We start from the raw sequence: 26,446 nt of genomic DNA on the forward strand, positions 1-26,446 counted from the left end.
TGGCATGGTATGGGTAGCGGTTTGATCTTAACAGTGGGCTGAATGCTGTTCACAGTCACTGGCTGCCCTACTCCAGCGACTTCCTCCCGTTTCCCGACGACTTCCTCTGTAAACAGCCAATAGCTCGGTGTCCTGCCTGGCCACAGACAAAACAATGGGGACAGCTCATGGTTCCGCTCACTGCGCAGTCGTGGCATCTACCCTTTTTGTCAGCTGACAGTGTGCTAGGGTGACCAGACTGTACACGTTCTGCAGACTTGTCAACAAGTGTCATGTGTCTTGTCAGTGAGGACACTTGGGCAGTCAGCTCTCTGATAGCGTCACGGTTAGCCTGTAACTCAGCGTCAACTGGACTCGGTTTGGTTGTATCAGTCTGTCCGTCATGGTCAAATCGGGCACTGCTTACAGTCACCGGTCTATACTTAGCTACAGCACCCAGGCGTTTTAACCTCCCTTCTTCCTCAGTCATGGACTTGGTCATCTGTTCTAACAGAAAGTCATCGCTAGCCTGCATGTCAGAAAGGAAAGGTTTCATGTCATGTCTAACATAAGTGTTTCTCTCATTTAGACCTTGGTAGAGTGTGTGTAGAAAAGTACCCTGTACAAGCCTTCTGTCATAACTGAACTCTACACCAGGTTGCTGTGACTCAAAAATGATTCTCTGCTTTAACCCCATAAGCCTGTAGAGAAACTGCTGTGGACTCTCTCTGTCATGTTGTCTAGCATTACTGAGCTCTTGAAAGAGCTCGGTTACACTTTTATCCCTGATGTGAGAGCGGAGAAACCTTTTTAACCCCTTCACTGTTAGATCATCATGGTTAGTGAGCATTTCCCTGAATGTACCTGGCTTAGTTATCTTAAGTACAGCTCTAATAGTTTCAGCCTCGCTAAACCCCTCTTGTAAAGCAGCATCAATCTGCTTACAAAGACCATTAAAGGATATGTCAGAACCCATGTCAGATACCTGATCACCGTGTATTTTACACTCTCTACGTGGAAGCAGAGCAGTAACATCAGACAGTCTTACTACCTGGTCTGTTACAGTTGAGGACAGGCTTGTCCTACCATGGTGGGCACCACGGGTGCCAGTGACGCTCGGCTGGGCTTGCCTCCCCGTAGTAACAGGTACATGAATGTCTCTGTCCATGAGTGACGTGTGTGTGTGCATGTCCATGGATGGTGTGTGGATATCTCTTGTGGAGGGAGGTAAGAGTTGATGTGTAGGCGTCAGTCTGCCGTCCATGTGAACAGTGGAAACACAGACCTCACCAGACCCGGAGTCTGTCGATGTCAGTTCCTGCAGCAGGTCCTGGAGGGAGAGGAGTTGAGCCATGCCTTCATCTTCCATCGCCTTCAACCTCTCACTCCTGATGTAGTCGATGATGAAGTCATAGAGCTCTGGTTCACTGAGGCCCTCAGTGCTTTCACTGCCATCTTCAATTGACCTGGCAACCAACTGCAATTGGCTTAAACTCAGCGCTGGAAGCTGTTTGATGATCTGGAAGATCAACATCCGCCGTGGGGCTACTGTAGTCATCGTGACGTCTCACCGGTGACTGTTGCTCTCTGGATGACGCTCAACCTAGCAGCCTTCCCTGAAGCTTGAACCCCTGGTCTCACCGTTGCAATGACTGCTCTCCTCGCTTTTTACTCAACGGATCCCGCGGACGAGCCCCCAATTGTTACCGGCCTCAGACCTAGGGGAATCTGGGCAGGTACAAAACCACAGGCTGGATAGCACTGTGGGTTGGAAAGAAGTGGAGATACAAAAATTATGTCTTTCTCAAGCGCTGGATGTTTATTTCTGAGCGCTTGAGCTACCGTCTCCACGGCAACCCAACTGAAACAGTGTAACGGCTTTTTTTTTTTTTTAAAGTAACAAAACAGAAGAAGGTTTTTTTCCAATTAAACTAATATATGTGGTCATTTTCTCTACCCATTACACTAACTCAACTGATTTTGTATCCTCAATATGTCCTGAGTAAGGGGAAAAAAGCCCCGAAGAATCCCATTAGGGGAAAGTTTCGAAAAAGACCCAAATATAGCCTATTCATACGCCTATTCATTCTCTTTCTCACGTGAATAGGGTAAAAATTTTAACCTTTAGATATCAACATGTAAATTACTGAGTTGATTACTTACATCAAGACAAACAAAAAATGTATTACACGTTTTTTTATATTGTTTGTTAACATGGACAAACGGTGCATTATCTAATTACATATGTGCTAATTATAAATACCACAACAGATCTAAACATTGGGTCTAGCCAGGTGAAAATGTCTTGTTGAATCTTGTTGACATATAACAGTAAAATACTTAATATTAAGGTCTGAATGGAACCCATTTAGGCTACCCATGAGCATTAATACAGAGGCAGGAAGAAGTACTTTAGAAACCAGCCTTTAGTAATTATTATTGCAGAGATGGGGTTTGGGGCTGGGTCCGTGGAACTGTTTCTGGGGATTCACTTTTTATTTTGCCTACCTTTTGTCTTCTGCATTCTCCTTACCATTGTCTCCTGTTCTTCCCTCAGACTCGTCCCCTAGAAACAGTCCCACGGACCCAGCCCCAAACCCAATCTCTGCAATAATAATAAATAAAGGCTGGTTTCTAAAGTACTTCTTCCTGCCTCTGTATTAATGCTCATGGGTAGCCTAAATGGGTTCCATTCAGACCTTAACACTAAGTATTTTACTGTTATGTGTGTCAACAAGATTCAACAAGACATTTTCTCCTGGCTAGACCCAATGTTTAGATCTGTTGTGGTATTTATGCAAATTAGCACATACGTAATTAGATTATGCACCGTTTGTCCATGTTAACAAACAATTAAAAAAAACTTGTAATAGGCTACATTTTTTTGTTTGTCTTGATGTAAGTAATCAACTCAGTAATTTTCATGGTGATATCTAAAGGTTAAAATTGTTACCCATATTCATGTGAGAAAAAGAATGAATAGGCGTATGAATAGGCTATATTTGGATCTTTTTCGGAACTTTCCCCTAGGCTAATGGGATTCTTCGGGGCTTTTTTTTTTCCTTACTCAGGACATATTGAGGATACAAAATCAGTTGAGTTTGCTTCTGTTGCAATTTGTTCACCCTTTTTTCCTAAAACGCCTGGACTAAATATGTGCAAGTGGAAGTGTTTTGTCAAACACCTTTATAATAATCGCATTAGTTGAGCTATGCGCCGCCATGTTAGTTTGTGCCACTGTTCAGAGAACCGGATCTGTTGGATTTACAACACGTGAATTCATCTACTTCTTCCATAGACATCAGTGTGTATTTTACATTTGGAAAACACTGAATAATTGTGATAATATGACAGCGCTGAGCGCGTCAGTCTCTGGCTCAGCCAACTGCAAAAGCACATTTGAATTTAGCAGTTGATCACGTGATGATGCACTGACCGTTCTACTCACAATCGAATCGTTGTAATCGTACGCTCCAGGGACCAGCCAAGACTGATCACACCGGTTTGATCGTTCGTGCGAAATTCAGTGATTCCTCTGCGTACCACTAGAGGGAGCCTGCCTACCACACTTTGAGAACCACAACAACAAATATTTACATAATCCACTCATAAAAATAAATCTAATTTTAAAACTAATATATATCTAAATGTCAAGCAGAGGACAGGGTTTAGTTATGATCCTGAGACAGAAGAATTGGAGTGGAAAGTGAAAGTGCAGCTTCCACATTCAAAGGGTGGAGCGAAGGGTGAGAAGTCATGATCTGTGACTGGCTGCGCCTATGCAATCACCAGTGTTTAATGATCTAGATTCTAGAACAAATCCAATTGAGCTAATAACCATGCAAATTAGTGACCACAAAGCATAACCCCTTCAGACACCATTTATGTTTATGGTTTTATGACTGACAAAAATAGGCACATATATGTTTTTGTTTTTTTTTCTTCAGCATTCAACCAAATGATTACATGTTAGTAGACCGGATGTGATGCATGCATTGGATTCAGATGTTGCCTTTCCCCCTCCTGCTGCCTGTGAAGGATTCTGGAATGGAGATTGATACCATGGAAATCATGTGGAAGGACTTTTTTGTTTTGTTTTCCACTCTGATAAGGATAGCTAGACCCTTAGTAAACAAAATGGATTGTAGAAGAATGTAGACAAAGAATGTGCCAAAAAGCTTGTGCTGGAATCTTCAGCTTGTTGATCCAAACTTGGCAGGGAGCACGTACGAGATGGAGAATGGCTCTTGTCTGTATCCCCTGTTAGACCCCATGTAGAGATTACACATGATTTAACTGGTTAAAGGGATAGTTAAAAAAAGTCTGTTCTGACTTTCTTTTTTCTGCAGAACAACAAAAGAAGATATTTAGGTAACAAAAGAGTTTCGGTTTCCATTGACTTCTATTTTATTTTTAGTCTATAGAATGACTAAAGAACATTCTTCAAAATGGTTCATGTTGAATAGAAGAAAGAAACAGGTTTGGGACAACATGAGGTTATAAAAGATGACAGTATTTTCTTTTGGTGTACTATCCCTTTAAGAGAGCATTATGCTGTTTCGTCAAAAGCAGTAAAAAGTCAGAAGAATGTGGAAAACTAAAACAAATTGTAAGGCTGCTCCTTTTTTCCCCTTTTGATTTGTTCTCTACTGGGAGATAACTAGGCCTCTATGTTTTATTTATTTAAAAAAAAGTTTGACTTATTAAACTGGTATGAGTAAAGTGTGTGGTGTGTTACAGACTGCAGGACAGTAAAAGCATTCATGATGGGGTTTAGTGGAACACTGAGAACTAGTGACAGTGTTATGTAAAACGTGTAAGTGTTTCTGCTGTAGAGTTTAAGCTCTATTGTAAGCGCTGTATGTCTCAGTATTGGCCAACAGAGGGTGAAAATTCCTTTCCTTTGATCAATCATTCCGTTCGCATTCAACCCCCATTACATAGTAGTGCACTATTAAACTTTACACAGTGAGATAATACCAATATGTGCCTTTTCCCAATGCCAATGATTCAATTAGACTTTTTATCTTGTAATAACAGAGGTCATCATGATTTATAAATGCTGCATGTGTCAAAACTGATACTACATAACTTATTTCTAGTTAGTTTCAAAAAACCTCCACAGGGAGGCACTCGTGGTCTTCTAATGATTATTCATCTTTATATGCGGTAGTTACTTATTTAGGATACATTAGAGCAGGGGTGGAGAACGTCGGTCCTGGAGAGCCACTGTCCTGCAGAGTTTAGTTCCAACCCTAATCAAACACACCTGAACCAGCTAATCAATGTCTTTAGGATCATTAAGGCTATAATCAGATGAGTTTTTATCAGGGTTGGAGCTAAACTCTGCAGGACAGTGGCTCTCCAGGACCGACGTTCGCCAGCCCTGCATTAGAGCAACAAAGCAATGGAAAAATCTAATATAAATAAATCAAAGTATTTGTTATTGTTATTATTAATAATGTAATATTAATAATGATGATAAGAAAAATATAGTATGGACAGAGCAGAGGGGACAAAATATTTCATGAAAAGCGATTACGAATTGACAGGCTATCATTTTGCAGTCAATTCTTTCCAATTTACTGTTGTTAGCAGTATTTTCATTTTTGAGCAAGCTGTAAAACGGAAACCACGGTAATATTTAATACATCCGGCTAGGCTATATAATTATGAATGTGTATTTACTTCAAATCTGTTCAGATTTGCGGCAAATCTTATATCTTTATAATTATTTTACACATTAAAAAACACGAGTTTTTTTACGACTTTAATCATCTTTAACACGATGGATGACAATGTACATTAGAATCTTTTCCTGGGGAAAAAAGCAACAAAAAAAAACACAAAAAAAAACCCAGACTAAACGTAAAGTTGTTTTTTTTAAACCCATTAATTGTTCTTAATGAATTCTCTGAAATTAAATCTTTAAGCTTTCACATTCTGGTGTGAAATGACTTGGCCCTAAGTGCAATAATAACATTTCTAAAAGCTGTATAAAATACCTTTGGTATATCTTAGCACGTGGGTGTGATTGATGGCCAGAGGCATTAAGTTTGCCAGCTATAATCCATTATAAGGTAATAGACCCAAATAAATCTCCACATAATTAAGGCCAATTCTTCATAGCTATAAGACAAGTTAGTTTTTTAAGACCCAATTACCCGCGTCTGAGATTGCTGCTAAAATGCTGGAAATTTGGTCAGAGAGGGAGGAGTCTAGAGACTTATTCCAGTGAGGAGGGTGAGACTGAGGCTAGGAGAATATATGGAGATGATCCAAGGTGGAATAAAAAAAAGTTCCCCCTGCTCTCCGGCCATCACTTGCTCTCATTGCAGGGCCCCATTAGATTTACGTCAAACGAACACACCCTTAATTTATGTTATACGGATAATGCATCCGTGGTCCCGACTAGCCTCCTTTCTTGTTCCATCACTGGATGTTTCTTTAATTATATGTCAAAGGCCATAAAACTCGAAATGAAATTCTACATCCCAGTTTTTCTTAAATATTATGTTTTAACAAAAGATGCTAATATCCCTGGTGCAAAAAAAAAAAAAAAAAAAAAAAAACATTTAATCATTACCACACATTCTATGATACATAGATTGAACACCTGTCTTTGTCATTCAAAAAATCATTCAGGGCACATACACTTAAATGTAGGTAAACACATCTTTACAAACAACTCTGCTTGTCCTTGCTCATCATGAACATCAAGACGAACTCTACACATCAGTGTTTGTAAACGATCAGATATTCAGCACCAGTATGCTGTCATATTACTCATTTACTTTAACAGATGTTGGGAAACAGGTTATTACTGACAAGGTGAAGAGAGAATTTAAAAGTCTTGTACAAATGCTGCGTGAACATTAAAAGATGTAGACAAATACATATTCGCATATCCATCATCAATTTTCACCAACCAACATGTCCATACAGCCATGCTGAACCCAGTAAGCAGCAGCAAAAAAGCACTCAGAGGATGCTGACAGCACATTCTTCAGTTTACCAAATTGTTCTTTGCTACAGCAGAACTTAGGCATGTCACACTTTTCCTTCATTCATCAATTTGTCTGACCTTAAAACCCCCCCAAGATCCACTAATCTAAAACTTGCATGTCCTCAAAGTTTCTGTTTTTAATTATTGCACAATATCAGCGTCACTCTTTCCATTGCTATAAAAACAAGGCCCAATATGTGGAATACATAATTACACAATCTGTTTTTTTGTAAAATGCAATAGAAACATACAGTAAACCTTGAGGCCTGAAATGCAGCTAGCCATTGTTGAAATCTAAAACAATTTTAAGCCATCATTACTACATGATTGAAACGAGATGACTCCACACCTGTGCTACTGTTCTACCACCCCTGTTAAGCTCACACATCCTGCCATGATTCTAATCTATTCAATTCTTCTGTTGGTGGCACATTAGCCAAACAATAGTATTTAGCCTGCAAAATGAATAGCTCAGAGTTTTCAGCGAAAGCTACAATATTAGCACGCCCTGTATCAAGGCATGTACATTTGTGAAGCTGAAGCAGTGTGACCTTAATCCAAGCACAACCTTTAGTATCCCTACTGTGCTGAAGAAATTTCAGGCATGCTGTTACATTGGAGAAGAGTATGTTTTAGCTTGTTCTTGAGTCAGCGAGGCTAAAGCATGCATCTTTATTGGTAGACACTCAATATGTGCTGCACTATTGTGACAAAGAGCAGTTAAAATCGTAAAATGGAATTGTCTTAAAACATCCACTTCAATGTAAGCAATGCAAAACCAAGGAAAATCTACAAGTAAATTTTGCGCTGCCATTCTATTCCCTCAGTATCTCAAACATCCCGACATTCCTGTTCAACGATAGTGCTTTTGATCAATGGACGCCTTTCCCTGATGCTGCTTTGAGATTATAAATGCATTATTTACAAGGTTACTCTTTTTGAAGTAAAAATAAAACTGAGCATATCTTTGTCCGTGCCACAACTTCAAACTGTCCTTCTGCATTTGTTTTGTTTTTTTTATGTCCCAACACCTGTAAATCACTGTACATCCACAGCAGACACACTGTCTGTTCATTCTGATCATTTAATATCTGGTTACTATGACAAAAGTCGCAGCTTCTTGTCTGCGTTTCAAGGCCATCAAGGGGTTGATGTATTCCTCAGCTGAGCTCAAAGCCAGCAGAGGATTCAATAGCATAGAGTAACTTGTTCCTCATTTGCTGAGAGTCACAAAACTCTGGTAGCTTGAGAAGGTTCATGCAAGTGCTAGCGGTAGGGAGACGATCCAGGTCAGCGCCTCCGTTATGGATGCAAAATGCTGGGTACAGCTCCTAGAGACAAAGAGAAAGCGGAAAATCTCATGAACATCTATGAAAAGCAATACTCAACAAACACTTTGAGGGGGAAAAAAGTATCTGGAAGAGACCAGACGAAAAGAGCTAAAAACATTTCGTTTTTCAGTGTAACAAAATCATATTTTAGTCAAGTTGTAGATGTGAGATTGCCTAAATAAATTTGAAGACATGAACATGTCTTTCTATCAAGTTTTGTGGGCTGCATGCAAAACAAAACATACAGAGTGACCAGTGTCATCCAACTCACAAATGACTCTTATGAGCCAGTTCTTTTTATGAATTATTCAGAAAGACATTACTGGGTTGAATCAGTCTGGCAAATCCATCACTGAATGAACTCCTTGAATCAGTCAGGGCGGTTACTGAATTAAAGGGAACATTCATCAATTTTCAACCAGCTTTGCATTGTTACAATGTCGGTAGTATAAGTGAATGAACAATCTGTGCTCTTTTTCCATTTTACCTGCACGGAGATATCCTCGTTTATTTTGTGAAAACTACAGATCGTACTTTGTCATTTTTGTATCCCGCTCAGACAGTCGGATCAAGTCCAGTGCATTATGAGTGTTGAATCTCATTTTTCTCAGTTATCTTTAGTCGTGTATCACTGATAAAAAAAAAAAAGTATATAAATAAATATTATATATATATATATATATATATAAACCCTCATCTTGCTCATCTGACTCGCTTACAGAACTGCAAGTTATCATCAGTTTCAGTGCTGATCGTTTTGAAATGAAGCAAATTTTGTATACTTAAGTTTTGCCAAAATCAGTGTAGGATTGTAAAAACAGTTTAACACTGTGTCTACACTAGGTGAGCTGTAGTCAACCACAGCTTGAGACCGTCTACGAGGAACGCGTCAAAATCAAAGTTCCAAAAGACAAACTATCCATTTTCATTAGGATTTGGAAACCAATAAGAAAATTCTTAAAGGCGGACTGAACAAGCTTTATGTGTATTATTATTATTATTTTGTTTTTATTATTTTTGTTTTACAATACTTCAATTTAAAAAGGCTGTCTGATTATACCTTATTTTAATTTCTGTTGTTGTCGCTCACTAAGATAAAAGATTGTATATGTTCACTCTTTGCTCATGTACAAAAGGTTTTTGTTTGTAGAGCATTTGAAGAAACCTTCTACAATCATTGCAATATGGGGAGGGGGGTGTTCTAATTCAAGTTCTTGCTCATTGTAGCATGTACAAGGTACTGCTTAGAAAGTATATTTAGATATCTACATGTATAGTTACTATTTTGGTATCATTGTACATGTCTGTTGTCTTTAAGAAAATGAAAATAAAGGGATAAAAAAAATAAAAAAATCAAAGTTCCAACTGTACTGTTGTCAGAAGTAGCGCAGGCACGTGGTGTTTGTCACAAATAAAACACAAGTTTATTGTCAGTATCTGGTCACACTGCGCTCCATTCAGTGTAGACTATCACTGATTATTAAAAAAAATGCTATAAAACTAAGGCAGCATCTACACAGATAAATGCAACAAACAACTGCCTAATATCACAGCAACAGCTAAACAGAGAACTTTTCAGATCTATAAAAGGTTGCTGAAAGAACAACAAGACGGGCCTACTGGAAAAATTCTCCACGTGGTTGTGAGGCTCAACCCCAAAATGAACCTGATTAAACCTGCTTTAAGGGGCCAATTTTTCTAACAATTAAGGTATTAAAGTATCGTTGCTTATCGAGAAAATGTCATGATGGGAGCCATCATTTTGAAAAAAGGGTATCCATCATGATTTTTAAATAGCTCACTGTGACAGGGCTATTTCTCCCCTAATGAATTCTGGGATGTTTAACGGCATCTAATTAAGGCTGAGCTGGCTGAAGAGCCAGACGAGGTGGGAGGCCATCTCCCCTTGATCCGTCTCTCTTCGTCTTTTTCCTCTTACTCCTCCTTTCCATCCGTTCCTCAGAGCGTCTGCACCAAAGTCAAATTCATTAAACAGCCCCACTTTAATTTTGGCAGTAGCACATATCTGTGGAATTGCTCAGAAGCCATCCCCCACCCAAATTCATTCAGGCTAAAGTAATCTGCTTGAAACTGATGACAGATATTAAAAGATGCAATAAAGTCAATGAAATGACAATTACTGTCCTTGGTTAATCTAAGGAAGGCATAAAAACACATTTAATGATTTTTCTGTTCCCCAGATACTGCTGAGTGTAATAAGCACAACTTCACACTCTGGTATACAAGAAACAGACTTAAGGTTGAATTCCTGGAGACTGAGAAAATACTAATCCTAAGAAAATAGTCAGTGGATGAAGTAGTCAGAAAATAAAATACAGAGCTTTCAAATTATTCTGTGTTTACTGTCAGATGCTATCATCCTCATTTCCTGGCCTTTGACTACACGCTAGATACAGTCAACATCAAGCAAGAGCCGTTTAAAGTTCAGCAAGGCATTTTATCAGTCAGATGGATTTCACACACCCAGTGGCACTTGGAAAAGCCTCAAATAACATTACAATGCTAGGGGTCACAACCTCTCTAGCACAAATAGAGGCCAAGATAAGGCCTATCCTGATAGCTGTTATAATGTGAAAATGATTTGTTACAATGAGCCTGTTTGCTCGTACACCCTTGTGTAAATTAATGACGAGATACTGCGACAAAACATTTTTTTCACTTCATTATTTCTCCGTTAAGGCAGCACACCTTGCAGGGAGTAGACGTCTTTGTGGTGGGGATCCTGATAACTTTATTGAATAAAAATATAGAAATTAGGACAAAATCATAAGCAGGTGTGAGTTGGCATGAACTTCATCTGAACTTCATATGTGCTAACAGAGGTACGAGTCATATCGATGCAGCTCAGACACGGGGTTGGGTTATGTCTGTACATTTCACTTTTCCAGTGAACCCACCTAAGGCCCCTTACAATCTCAGATTGATTACATTAACTCATCTTTAAAGAGTTCAGACACAACCCTAAGTTAATTAAAATCATATTTTCAGAGGGTTTAGGTCAATGTCACTGACCTTGAAGCCTAAGAGCGGAGGTCGTGAGCAGCTTGTAACAAACTTGAGAAGCTGCCGTTTCTCCTCATCACTGAAGCTCTCCACCACATCCCAGAAAATGTTGATCACTGGATGATTTGCTGAATAACCACCTGCGTAGTGCAGCAACAGTTAATAAAAACAAAATATAATGCATAATAAACAATAAATATAATGCATATATCTAAAGTCTTTCATAACTAAACCCTTCTAAATTATCAGATAATAGAGCTTTAGTGCAAAACATGGTTAAAACATTTTAAACCTTTTTTACTACATCCTGTTTAAGTAGAGGAAAAGTTGAAGCTTCCGAGTTAACACGTAAAGCTGGAATACACTACACGACTTAAAATCTGAATTTGTAGTTAATAAACTACAAATTCACACTTGACCTGTGCTTGTTTTGGCTCTCCATTACTAATAAATAATACAAGACAAAATGTAAGAGCAACATGACATCTCTGGAAGGAAAGTAAGAGAGGCTAGTAAATCAAGCTAAATCTATAGTGATAAAAAGTCTGATGGGTGTGCTTGTAGTACCTGAGTAGTTAGTAAATTTCTTCAGGTCATCCAGACAGATGGGCACGTGTGCACCAGAAATCAATACCTGAAAATATAGGTGGACTTAAGTTGTTTACATTTAATTAATGACAACAAAAAAAGAGAAGAGAAGAAAAGACAGACAGTTTTCAATATTATCTGGTGATAATATCTGTTGATCTTATTATTATTAATCCTGTCTGACACATAACTGATTGGTTTGTGTCTAGACAGATTGGTTTGTGTCTAGACACATGTGCCCTTTCCCACATTTTTAGCATGCGTGTGTGTGTGTGTGTGTGTGTGTGTGTGTGTGTGTGTGTGTGTGTGTGTGTGTGTGTGTGTGTGTGTGTGTGTGTGTGTGTGTGTGTGTGTGTGTGTGTGTGTGTGTGTGTGTGTGTGTGTGTGTGTGTGTGTGTGTGTGTGTGTGTGTGTGTGTGTGTGTGTGCGCGCGCGTGCGCATGGGTGTGTGTGTGTGTGTGCGCGTCCAGGTAAGCTGCTACCTGAATTTCCTGCTGATCAAACATTCGCAGCCACTCCAGGTTGACCACGTTAGCCAGACCCTGTCGAAAGGCCAGGCAGTGTGCTCGGATCTGTTTGTTCAGACGGTAATCGGCCACTAAATGGATGTAGGCTATCCTGTTGGCTGTGGTTACCGGGATGTCCTTTCCCCCTGGTTTGAGCTCAACCACCTGGAAAAAGAAACAAATAGATGGAAGTGTGACAGGCACTGTGTCCCTGGGTCCAGTGATGATTTAATTCCATGCTGAAAGTGAAACAGTACAGCTGCAGAGGAAAGTGTTTAAGGCAACTGAGGAACATAATGGAAATGAGTGCCCATGAACACCCTTTACCTAATGAAGGGGAAAGTAAATAAGAGTTTACTTGTACTTTGGTACCTTAGTAATAAGAAAGAATTATCAAACTATTTATTTTTCTCCATTCATGCAAAATAAAAGTTTTTTTTAATAAAAATCAGTATCAATTATCATTTGGTCCTAAACTAGCTAGTCACTACTGAATTACTATTTAGGCTAAATCTACCACTCTGTTACCCATCCTGTCTACATAACTATATATATAAACTATATATATAAACTATATATATAAACTATCTATCTATCTATCTATCTATCTATTTTGTTTTATATATATATATATATATATATATATATATATATATATATATTTTTTTTTTTTTTTTTTTTATACCATGGTCTGGGTGAATACACGATTCTGATTGGCTGCAGGGTGTCCATTAAAAAGTGATAATGTACACCTAGGTCGGTTCACGCCTCCGCGTCGTCCATTAATTTCTGTTAATGGACACCTCATTGGGCATTATCCCTTATATATATATATATATATATATATATATATATATATATATATATATATATATATATATATATATATATATATATATATATATATATATAGTTATATATATATAGTTATATAAGGATATAATTGTTTCTAATAGTTGACCTGAGTTGACAATTAATATTTTCTGAACATTCAATACCTCCTTTCATTACTACTTTTTTTTTTTTTTAAGATTTTTTATTTATTTATTTATTACTTAAACTTGAACCAAATGTGGAGAGCACACACAATTTCTCTCCATACACCACAGGTTGAGTTGGTTTCCATATGTTTGGAAGTGAGGAGTGGCACTACCAGATATCAAGCTGGATGATTAGACCTTATACTATGCTACACAGTTTTCTCCCAGTAGGTATGTTTGAGCTGGTCAACAGAGAAGTACTTTTAAAGATCTAGACAGAGACGTGCTTTATCTCCATCAGCCAAGACTAACAACAGTTAGATCAATCATTAACAATGCCAGAGAACAAGAGATGGAGAGAGGAGACACAAAAGACAAACAAAAGGGCACAAAGGGGGGGAGACGTGTTGTTCACCTGTGCTTCCCCAAGATCATTGTTGACCACAGTGAAGTTAAGGCCGAGGTCTTCCACGTCACCTTCATAGCTCTTGAGGAAAAGCAGGTTTCTGTACATCTCTGGGTCTAGAGAGGCCAGATGGTGGATGTCCACCTCTGAACTGGTGCCTAAAATCTTGGACAGGAAGAAACTGGCAAAAGGCAATTCCACTAGCATGTTTTCATACAGCGCCTGGGAGACAGAAGACAGAGAGAAATATATTTAACAATATGACCTCTAGGACTGTTAAACACTGTGTAATGTAAAGTAAGTGGCACAATTATGACAATATCTATATCCTGTGGGCTAATCTGTCCCAAATACTAATGACACTTTATACTGAAGAAGCTCAAACTTTAAAAACATCAACTGTATCCTTAACCTGTTGTTCCATTAAGAAGCACAAGGATGGTGAGTCTTAAAAGCTAAAGTACCACAACAGTCCTAAAAAGACCATATCTGAGGTCATTAAAACATACAGGCCTTGCATAAATGATTGCACTAAAATCTTTCAGCCACATAAGCTAAATGGATTATAAATTTCCCAAATCTCCATAATGCATGCATCTAAAACACACACGCAGGCTGTAAATCAGACCATTTCCTAAACACAGGTTAATCGTGCAACTTCAAACATGGGACATTTTTTATGCAAAATAATCCACTTAGCAACACTCTTCCCACGAGCCCTGTTGTGGGAACATATGTGCTGCGCCCTCCTGAAACCTATCAATAACGTTGCTCTCGAGAAGAAGCCGCAATAAGGATATGGAGGCACAACGCAGCCTATTTTTCAAACCTTCAGGTTATTTATGGGTGTTTATTGCCAGAAATTGTGCCAAAATGATTTGGGATAAAAAGGATTAATGAATGGCCAGGACTTTTAATATAAGTGAGTGCAGTGGCAACGCAATTAATGCAAATTGTGGCACCATCAGGAGAGTAAACGCCAACAACTTAGCAGCTGCCTTCTGTTTCTGCCAAATAAATTTGTAAATTTACAGCATTAAGAATCAATAAAAAATTTAACACACTTGCCATCAATCAGGAGTTCTGACCTTCTCTTTCCTCTCTGTTGCCCTTTGAAGAGGGACAGTTAAGCACTGCTTGTTGAACTGCAGAGCACGTTGCATTTGTGTGTGTGACTCAGTTCGTATTTGAGGGCATGTGTAGAGTAGAGTGTGAAAATAATTCAATTCTACACAAGGGTGGGTCTTTAATTAAATGGCTGTAGCATGCCTTGATATTTAAATAAAAAACATTTATTTTTCAAGTATCCACTACCTATATTGTGAAAACACCATTTTCTTCTACATCATGATCTATAATGCACCCAGCCCATGATGTCTTCCTGAGTAAGACATGTAATAGCAATTCTACAAATTAATATTGAAAATTTTATTTGTCACTTACACAGTCATATATAGAATACAACTTGCAGTGAAATGTAAACCTGGTCAGTGTCCAAGACTAAACCTAATAAAAACAATCATCACAAAAATCATGAAATGATGAAAGATAATAATAAAACAAAAACATTTGCCAAAAAGAATTATATGTTGAATGGATCTGGGAGTACTACACTTCTTAAATGGAAGCTGAAAGAAAAATCAAATTAATCAAAAGCTTAATCAAAACATTTAATGAATAAGTGAAGTGATGTGTCGACCATTGTAAATGACTAGGGCTCCAATTCTGTGTAAATCACCGGTTAACAGGACCACACAAAATCTGCAATGATGTCTAAACTCTCTTAATCCTGATGACACAAATATGGGCTGCAAAGCTAACAGTATAGGCCTCAACAGGATTTTATCCAGCTGGTCCAGTCAGGCAAGAAGTTTAGATTTCACATAATATATGACACCACCACCACAAAAAAAAAAAAAAAACCCTACTGTCAGGTTTGTACAAAACCTTTTACCAAAGGCAAAGCCAATTAGATAAATTTACCATGGTGACACATCGTCAGAATAAAAAATACAAAATTTGCAATGTATCACAAAAAGTAAAATTGACAGGTCTCTTCATTGGACCCTGCCACAGTTACAGTGACGCAATTGTAATCTATACAGATTGTCTTTATAACAGCACTAAACAAATATCAATATCCCACTCAGTCTGCCACTCCTTCACATATTTATGGAGAGAGAAGGAGGGTTAATTGAAAGTCAAATTGAAATTAATCTCGTCACCTTAATTGCTTCGCCCATTACTAAGGAGTGGGGGCAATTGAATGGAATAAGATCAAGAAAGTAGCAGGGAGGGGGCCAGCCATTCCTCAGGGTAGGAGCTCAGTTATGTCCCTTCCATCATACAAGGTGTGTGTGTATGTGTGTGTGTTCATTATAGCTCTCTAATAAGTGGCCTGAATTGCCTCTTCACAAGTGGTGTTGATGCCCGTGACTGTAAAACAGATCAAAACTCTATTACCAGCGGCACGGCTCCAGTTATTTATGGTGCTAGCTGATTTAGCGTCCATGGCCAAATGCGATGGCTACACAAACAGAGACGGGAAATCATGGGCTAATGGAGTAGCCTAATTGAGCAGCGAGCTTCTTGGCATGAGGTAATTCATCTACCCTTCCCCCAGTCAATGTGCTTTGTGATAAACAATCCTGGGCATACGCATTAATGAAACTTTAAAAACATTAGCGGCTAATAAATACCAGCTAGCGGCCATACAAAAGAGATGGCCAAAACAATAGCGTCAATAAATTGTGGCTCAAGGTGGAGCCATTATAGGAAAACACTAGGCAAAATTAGGATAATCAAAGAGTTATCAAGATGGTTTTATTGTAAAACATTTTCCACTTATTGTGAACCATTCTAACCATTAAGAAATTAGCATGCACTTATATCAAATTATTTCCATTCTCCAACAAAAACGATGTACTGCTACTGTATATACAGATTCCTGCAATGCCTGGAAACAGTTAACTGTAATTTCTGTCGCTAAATTAAAGCTCCTAAACTACTTTGAGGCCTCATACAATTAGACAAAGTAATGTGATTGTGAGCAAATTATTTAATTTACATTCAACCATAAATTTCTAGTATTTTGATGGAGGTTTATTAAAGGTAATTTACTAAATGATCTATCAAAAGGCCACAAATAAACTTGACTTTAAACTTCAGTGACCTCGTAAAGATAATGCATATGATCTATAATGTTAACTAAGCTACTCAGCCTGAGACCACTGATTGAACCTGACCTTTGACCTTCAGCATTGATCCAAATGACCCCATTTGACCCCAAAGACAAATGAGACACCTTGAAAAAAATGAAAAGACAAGCCACTGCAAGTGTTATTAAATTATTAACTTGCAGTGAAATGTGTTAACTAAATCGTGAACAGGTGTACCAGGTGATCAAACTGATTTCGTAATGCTCTTTGGTCTCTGCACCACTGAAGAGATAGAGAATGTTATAGTGTAATGCAATACATCACATGATCCCTGTGAAATCGGTCTTACCTTTCCCAGTATCCTGCCAAGAAAGTAGTAATGGCGGGTGAAGGATTCTCCCACAAGCATCTCTGCAGTGGGGCTCGGATAGAGAAGCCCTTCATTAGTTGTCTTGAAGAAGCCTTGGTTAGGATTAAAGCCTGACTTCAACAGTTCATTCAAGAACTCTCGAAATATTCCCCCTCCATCAATGCCAGCTTCATCTAGCCCATGAGCATTGAGCAGATGAACTCTGATCCTCTTCTTGAGATCAGGTTCTGAAATGGAGATAAACAAATGTATTTAGAATGCTCCACATGCACCGTAAGAAAAAATAAATGTAGAAAAACGTATTAGGTACTGATAAATCACTGCCAGGACATTATCCGTTAAAGGGATAGTTCACCCAAAAATTTAAATTCCGTCATTACATACTCACCCTCAGGTTGTTCCAAGCCAATTAGACTTTAGTTCATCTTCAGAACACAAATCAAGATCTTTTTGATCAAATCTGAGAGCTTTCTGTCCACAACTGACACTTTGATGCTTCAAAAAGTTCAGAAAGAGATCGTAAAACAAATCCATGTGAATTGAGCAGTTTAGTCTAATTTTTCGGAAGAGACTTGCTTTATATAATGAACAGATTTAATTGAGGCTTTTATTCACATATAAACATTGATCAGTGAACATAAACAGAAGCTCAACTGAACCTGCTTGATGCGTGAGAACAAACCTCATTGGTTCTTGCTGAAACTCAAACGAGCTGTGTAACACGAGAATGAACCTCATTGGTTCTCGCATGTCAAGCGAACATGCTTAAGCTTATGTTTACCACAACTGATGTGTGAGTAGATGAATGTTTATATGTGAATAAAAGCATAAATTCAAAATCTGTTGTTCATATAAAGCGATCGAGTCTCTTCAGAAAATTAAACAGCTCAATTCATATGGAATATGAACTTTTTGAAGCACCAAAGTGTCAGTTGCGTAGCTGTCTGTGGAGGGACAGAAAGCTCTCAGATCTTCATTTGTGTTCAGAAGATGTCTTACAGGTTTGGAACAACATGAGAGTGAGTAATTAATGACAGAATTGTCATTTCTGGGTGAACTAACCCTTTAAGTTGACATTTCCTTTAACCCTAAAACAAAACACAATGCAATGAATATTAACAATACATTGTGCCCTATTTTACAGACTTTTAGTAATTACATCTGTATGGGGTAAATTACCTCAGAAGTACAGGGAATAATAATTTATGTTCTTATGTGACAAAATTAGACAATCAAGTCCTCATTCAGATCAGCCATGAATCAACAAGCAATGAATAAAACATCAAATCCCTGCACTACATTCCTTCTTTTTCGATAATCTTTTTCACTTGGATGTACATCACAGTACAGAAGAAAAGATCTGTTGCTACTTCCGTTACATAAAAACTTCAAAGGCTTAACAACACCAGTCTTTGCTATAGTCAGAAAAACATTTACCAAAAAAAAGCAAACACTAAAATTTGACAAAATCTTCTGTCATCTATAAATGTCTGGTGCTACACAACTAAAAAGGTAAGTTCTTACACTCAAGAGGCCTTGCCCTAAATCATCAAAACAGCTTCTATAAATTATTGTATCTTATTCCTTTAATGTCTCATCCCAGTGTTTATGAACATCACATTCTGTGTGCTAATCGCTTTTTATTAAAAGAGCTTTCAGCATATTTGAAGGGGTAGGTTTGCCTTGTTTACCATTCTCGGGGGATAATTTGTCATATGCATCTTCATAGATGTAGTTCCGCCGAATAGTGACGTTAACGCCATCCAAAAAAGGGCCCTCTCCTTGCACCTCCCGCTTATCAGCATAGATCAACTTCTGGAAAATCTGAAAAACAGAATGAAAGAAGTTTAGCTGATTAAAATCAGTTAACGGATCCGAATTTGAGCATGTGTTAATTTAGATTCTCACTTTCTCAGTTTCTTATCTAAAGCACAAAAACACATGAAAGAGTTTGTAAAACCCAATGCTATCAACTAATTACAACTTTCAACCTTCTCTTTAATTCACAGATCATTGAATTTTTAGACCAGTGCTGAGCATGAAATGGAATCCATATCATATCAGTAATGGCTCTTACCTTCACTCGCTCCTCAAAGGGCACAACAAACGGTAGTTCAGTCAGGATAGCCAAATGTCTCTCCTCCGATACTGACAATGGTGGAGGCTCCAGTCCAACTGTGCGGGGGACAAAAATCTTTTATTAAACTTTTATTCTTCAAGTCATCTCTGAATATCTCCTTATTTTCCAATCCTGTTTCCCCTTGTATCCTTGTCACTGCTTGTCTTCTTTAAATATTATATATATATATATATATGCATTTATAATGAAATTATGAAACACCCAATGTGTATTTCGCCTTTAGGAATCATTCCCAATATTTTATTAATCTGATGTTCAATTTACAAGGACAACAAAAGATATAAAACTCTCCAATAGCAAGCAATTTACTCAACAAGCACAGAATTCATCCTCCATCTTCATCTATCCTGTTGATCGCTAATGCTTCTCTATTCACCATCCAAACACATATACTACTACCAGCCAATCAAAAATTCTTCCTCACCTTCTGCACCAAAGCAGCATTTAAGAAATACAATAAAATAGAAAAGTTGTTTTAAATTAGGGCTGCCTGATTATGGCAAAAATCATAATCACGATTATTTAACAAGATTATTGGTGGGTGATTTAATCAAAGTCTTATTTCAGATATCAGATATATACAAAGTTCGGTCATGAAACTCTAGATGACGTAGGCTGCTAGGTCCTTAACTCAATTTGTTAGCGATCACATCATTATCTATATAGCGCAGCTGATTGGTTGCTGTGGCATCAGAAGCCAATGAGCTTGCTGCTCAACATTCAAATACTTGGCATTGTTTGCTGTTAGCATTTAGAAAATACAGAAAATAGATATCAGTGAAATTATATACTTCAGCATAAACTAATACAAGGTTAACTAATGTAAAGGTCCTCAAAACAATTATAGAAAACAAGTAAACAACAGTCAGCAATATAATAAAAACAAAAAATAATTCTTATAAACAAAACTGACAAATAAACTCAACAGAACAATACAAATTAAATAAACAGTGCGTTAAGTTTTTCAGGAAGATGTACTAAATTGTATTCAGATAATAGCTAAAATTAATGGAATATAATCAAATGTAAAATAACACCGCATAATCTTCACTGTTTACATTAAATACAGATTAATACTTAATAGGGCTGTGACGAGACACTTATCTCACAAGACGAGATGAGGCACGAGATTGGGTTCATGAGAAGGAGACGAGATGCAATTTTTGCACAATTTTTCAGAAATCCTCAATGACAAAATTTGTGACAGGAAAAATATTCTGTAGGTGCATTTTTAACTAATAATATTCTAATGCATGTCTTTTCAGGTCTACTTTATGAGTATGAATGATCAAATGCATTGAAAGAAAACAGTTTTTACTGACTGGCTTTTCTCCTGTATGATTTCACATAAGTCTCTTCAGACCTTACTGTACATGCATTATGAGTTTCCAGAACTTCTGATTGAAGCTGTGTGTGACCTCCTAACTGAACTAACTAGAAATAAAAACAACATAAATAACAAAAATAAATAACAGTTTTCTCTTAGTCTTATTAAGTGCAAACAATAAGTGCACATGCAACCATAATCAAAGTACTGTAGCGCACAGACTCCAATTGTTGTGAAATTGCTGGGGTTTTTTCACCGGCAGTTATAGGGTTAATGCGGCGAGTTCGGAAAGGCCAGATAGAGAGAAACAAGGATGGTGCGTTTGTCTCTACAGTTGTTCTTGCGTTCCGATTATAAGTTCAGAAACGGAGGCTCCCTTGTCTGTTGTCCTTAAGACGTTATAGTACTCTCTCAATATTCTAAGTGAAAACAGAGACCATATTGTATGTATGCAGCCTAATTTGCACACATCAGGGAGCTTGTGTTTTACTTTCAGTTTCAAATTTGTGATCGCACACATACTCTGTGTATAGAGGAGCGGCGGTGCTGAGCGCAGATTAAGATAGGACATTTATCATACGTCTAGGCTCTGTTGCGTAACGAATCCTCCGCCATCATCACGCGATCAGTGAACTGCGATTCCTGCTGCACTGTGTGTGACGGCAACTCGTGCTGGATGAGCAGAGCAGACTTTTACATTAGCTTATAATGGTTTTTATTTTTTTATAAAAACAGCAAAACGACAGTTGAGGCGAATGTGAGTGTAGCGGTGGAATATTCTATGCTTATTTCATCCATCCTGGCGATATCGCAAGACACGTGGCACGAGATCTCGTCACACCCCTAATACTTAAAGCTGCAGTCTGTAGTTTTTCCTCTTTGTCGCCATCTCTGTTCAAAATCTGCAATTGCAGTTATTCGTGGAGTTATCAACTTTACATTTATCCTTGTTTTCGCATGGGTCCGGTTGCAGTCTCTTTTTGTATGTAGCCACTCCGAAGTCTTTTGCATTTTACAACGGGTGAATCTCCAGTTGTCACTGGTGATTGTCGTTTGAACCTTTCTGGATCCGTCATCAAATTGATAAGTTTAATTATATCAAGTGCTGTGAGAAAAGGCTATAAATCTCCACCTCCAACATCCTCGCATGCAATATAGCCTACTAGCCGAGACATCTTCTTTATGTGTACAGATGTGACGTAATGACGCAAAGACATGCTCGAATTTCCCATGGAAATCCACCAGTACCACTGGAATTAAAAACATTATTACAAGCTTACCGTTTTGAATCGAGCTAAGGCAAGCAGATAGTTTTGAACACTGGCTGGTTATGTGCTTGCTCAATTTATTTGGGATAATTTTTAACCCAAAAATGTTACAGACTGCAGCTTTAATAAAGCTACTTAAGTTACTCAGTCAAGAGCAGTGAGTGATTTTCTCTTAACGAGACAAAAGGCAGCAGGTTTATTAGGCTGCTGTCACTTTAAAAGCTACACAGATCCAATATATTGACACACCTCCTATTTACTCCCAACTGTCCCAACGACTGGTTACATGAATACTCGCTAAGACGCCATATTTGTGTGTATTTGACCATTTGGGCCCACACCTGAAGCTCAAAGTATACTTTGCTTACCCACGTTTGGCTACATCTCGCAGCGCTAACACAGAAAGCCGCCTGGGGAACAGTGTCTCTTTCGTGGCTTAATGCACTTTTAATAACACTGTTTAATATCAAGCACGTCCCGCAGTATAACAACAGTAGAATGCATTTTACAACACTCGCTTTGGCTAATTTTGAATGTTAAGTTGGGCTTTTAGGGAGGAACAAATGGGCACCGCTGTGAAGGAAAGGAAGGTGCGCTGGACAAAGTGCAGCAGCGGCACAATAATTGTTTTACCTCGATTATCTTTTTTCATAATCGTTGGAAGCAAAAATCGAAAATCAATAATTAATCACACAGCGCTATTTTAAATAGTAATAATATTCAATATTTATTTATTTTTTACTTTATTTATTTTATTAAATTGGTGGGACCTTAGGCTTCATTCAAGAACATAAAAAATATTATTGACCTCAAACTTTTAAACGGTAGTGTATATCCACATATTTTTCCCTTTCACAACAAGGCCAAACGATGTGGCAGTAAATTGTTAGAGATAATTAACCTGCACAAGACAATGATGTCTGTTGCAAAATACCTACTTCATTTACATCTGTACACTTGCACAACCTTGAGTGAGGTCTCCTTCCAGCCTTGCTGAATGCGATATTTACAGAGCATCCCATTAAAGATCACTCAATCCCCCTCTGTCTTTCCTGCCACACACTTTTAATTAACTCAGCAGCGATTTGCCCATCCACCTGTCCTCTCCCTCCATTACAGGGACGTTTGTTTTGTATTATACAAACGTTTCGACCACGGGAAAAAAACTGCCATAGCAGCAGATGAGAAGTGTCTTTCATCTAATACGTTGCTTGCATGGTGGAACGATTCTACTCAATTAGTCAGTCCTTTCTCTCCCTCTCTCCACAAACCAGCCATCAAGGGGCCATCTTGGTGGAGAAATATGGCGCAGCATGGTCAATACAGGAGCCATTCGTCACTACCTCGCAAGTCCATTTAGGGAAATGAAAAAGGTCCGGACAAACAGGCAGCCAGATGTGTCCAGCCTTAGGCTGATTGAATTTTTAAGCACATATGCTCCAGGGTGGCATGGGAAATATCAGACACACCGGTACTAGTTAGCATTAAGACCCTCTTGAGTGTTCTTGCTTTGGAATGAAATTGCTTGACAGAAGCCATGTTAATATTACAACATGTTTTTGTTTGTGTTCCACAACACTTCAGTTTAGATGTGGTTGTTCTCCATATGTATAAGTCTTACCATCTAACGTGGACTGAAGCGGTCCGATACGTCCCATTCTCCTGGTTCTCCACACATGTCTTGCAGAGGGAACATAGAGCTGAGTCACCTACACACAAACAATAATATACAAAGCAAGTCAGTTCACTACAAGCTATTAGTGAGTTCATGCATTTTCAAACTTATTTATTTCGAAACATGTATTTTTTTTTATATATTAGGGATGTGCCCGAAGCCATATGCTTTATTCAGAAAGGCATGAAAAATAACTTCAAAAGGAATTATACATAATAATAGAAAAAAACTCCTTGTGCTTGCTAGATAGAGAGAGGTGATAGCCTTATTTAATAGAAAAATATAAAAATTACAATGCAATATTGAGCGTGTAAAGTTAATGAGTGTAAACTCTATGAGCGCAGCGCCATCAGTCGTGTTGCAGTTTCTGTATATTGTGTCTCTCAGAAATTAGAGCTTGTTAAGAGATACATCAACTAAGATACAGCAGTATACACATTTTGTACTATTTCATATCTATTTAAACATAATACATTACAAAAGAGAAACATAATATTATGTTTTTCTGTCTTGCTGGAGGCGGCAAGCAGACGTGTGACAACTGGCGTGCGCAACAGCATGTGGCTTTCTGCCCTGTACGCATCAAAGAAATAGAACGTTTGCGTCTATGACTCGTCGTGCTGCACCGCATGCAGTGTAGACAGACAGTATAACTAATTATAATGGGTTCTGTTGGTTTTTGTAGTTTCTGACCAATAGGAGTGATTTCTTATTAAATCAATATGATTGATGATGGAGAGCAATCCACAGTTCCTCTGGTAAACAGACAAACAAACTGTCCTAAAGAACTTATTCCTTTTATTTAACATTTAGTACTATTGTTTTAATTAAAGGATATTTGAATTATTGTTGTATTAAATTATTAAAAGATTAAAACATTTTGTAAAAAATAAAAATAAATAAATAAATACATTAAATAATAAAAAACAAGAAAAAAAATATTTTATGAATTATACAAGGCATACTTGCTATATGCAAATGATGAAGGAAACAAAGTTATATTTAAAACAGGCTTTTCGTATAGTTTAGACAAACCCCCGGTTTATGTCCTACCCACATTTGGCTTTATCTAAATACAAATATTTTTGCCATTGCCACAGAAACAAATATTGGCTTTCCTGTACACCCCTAGATTAAATAATAAAACCATTACACTTTCATAATAAATTGTATTTATTCTTTAAAATGCAAATGCTTGCCATTCATTAGCAAAAAATCTAACTAGTCCAGCTTTCATTGGATCTTTAATGTTTATAAATCAAATACATTGCAGTCAATTAATCAGACAGCAAAACTAGTAATTCTGTTAATTAGGCTTTAATCATATGATTAAATTTCTTTAATTATTTTTACCTTGTCTGCCCTGATGTTGACCTCATCAGACAGCCAATGACCCGATGGACAGAATGGTCTTCGAATATCTCGGGCTTTGAGCATTTTCACAAGGTTGGTAATCACCTAACATATTTAGAAGAAGAAAAAAATGTTTAGCACAATGTGCATTCACAATCAGGAATAAAAAAATATTTTAAAAAATGGCTAATATATGAAAAACATGCATATTTTAAGCTTCTAAAAATATTATTAAAAACATTACGATTTAGTCATTAACAGTTCAGCAACCAGAAAAAAACTATCTGCCCCATGTGTTTGTCCTATTTCTTTAATAAGTATAAATAGTTTATGTTGACATAGCTTCTGTAACAGTGCAACCAAAAGTGGAGCAGCCAGCACAACTAACAAAGCATGTATTTTGTTGACATCAGGACACAAATATACACACACTCACTTGTGCAGGGAAAAGCAAAACAATAACAAAAAACACACACACTACTATTTAACAAATATGTCTTTTCTAAGTCTTCATTCTTTTTGAACACTGGGTAAGTCACATCTAAAGTCAATTGACTTCATCTGAATTCACTTATCTACACTTCTGTTTAATACTCATTTTCTCCGATTACAGTGTCAAACAAATGTCTGGAAGGCCTTTTCTAGAGAACGCCTATCAATCTCTGACCAAGGAATGTTAACGTCACTGTAATAACGGCAAGTGCAAAACTCTGTTGCTGGTGGGCTTGAGGGGCAGGGGGTCCGAAGGCTCTTCCTGTCTAAGTGGAATGAATAAGCATTGGTTAATTAGCCCATCGGGTTAAGTGCAGGCCTTAATGGGTCTCTCCAAAACTCCTGTGGTGACATCTCTCTCCAAACAGGGCCAAGAAGAAAGTTCCATTAGCAATATTAATACAAGCTTAGTTGATCATTTTCATTCAATTAACTTCTTTCAATTAAATAGATAGCTCGACAATAGGAGTGATAAAACATCCGGAGGGACGGCCCATGGCTGGAGGCAAACATTAGTGTGTGAGGGGTCAACTGCGTTAGAGCTGACTGTAAATTGCACATTCAATTTGGGAAATGCGTTTCTCCTGCTTGTACTTCTTTAATGGGTCGTTTTAGCTGACAGGAGGCGTTTTCCGCCATCTTTTGTGGAAATCTTTCAGAGCCTTTTGTGTGCTGTACTGACTCAACCAGTGGAACCCAAGCAATAAGATGTCTTTTAAAGTGCTTTTCTCAGAACAAGAGTCTTGCTGGAACAGTACAGAATAGTACAGTGTGTTTGAGTAGGGTTGGAGCTAAACTCTGCAGGACAGTTGCACTCAAGGACTGATGTTGCCTATTCCTGAC

At 37.8% G+C, this 26,446-nt stretch overlaps 1 protein-coding gene across 1 annotated transcript in view; it reads right to left on the reverse strand.

Annotated features, from left to right (window-relative positions):
* Nucleotides 1-7,205: 7,205 nt before the first annotated feature.
* Nucleotides 7,206-26,446, reverse strand: part of ube3c (ubiquitin protein ligase E3C) — a 33,490-nt gene continuing 14,249 nt past the window's right edge. The window contains exons 15-24 of the mRNA XM_079865629.1: nucleotides 25,112-25,216; nucleotides 23,705-23,792; nucleotides 19,426-19,523; nucleotides 19,040-19,172; nucleotides 17,328-17,575; nucleotides 13,830-14,042; nucleotides 12,411-12,599; nucleotides 11,908-11,974; nucleotides 11,350-11,480; nucleotides 7,206-8,316 (exon numbers count right to left, since the gene is read on the reverse strand). Coding sequence (XP_079721755.1) covers nucleotides 8,146-8,316; nucleotides 11,350-11,480; nucleotides 11,908-11,974; nucleotides 12,411-12,599; nucleotides 13,830-14,042; nucleotides 17,328-17,575; nucleotides 19,040-19,172; nucleotides 19,426-19,523; nucleotides 23,705-23,792; nucleotides 25,112-25,216 — 1,443 coding nt within the window. The 3' untranslated portion in view covers nucleotides 7,206-8,145. The remainder of the gene's footprint in view (nucleotides 8,317-11,349; nucleotides 11,481-11,907; nucleotides 11,975-12,410; nucleotides 12,600-13,829; nucleotides 14,043-17,327; nucleotides 17,576-19,039; nucleotides 19,173-19,425; nucleotides 19,524-23,704; nucleotides 23,793-25,111; nucleotides 25,217-26,446) is intronic.

The sequence above is a fragment of the Squalius cephalus genome (genome assembly GCF_949319135.1).
Source record: "Squalius cephalus genome assembly, chromosome: 3".
In the NCBI taxonomy this organism is placed as follows: Eukaryota; Metazoa; Chordata; class Actinopteri; order Cypriniformes; family Leuciscidae; genus Squalius; species Squalius cephalus.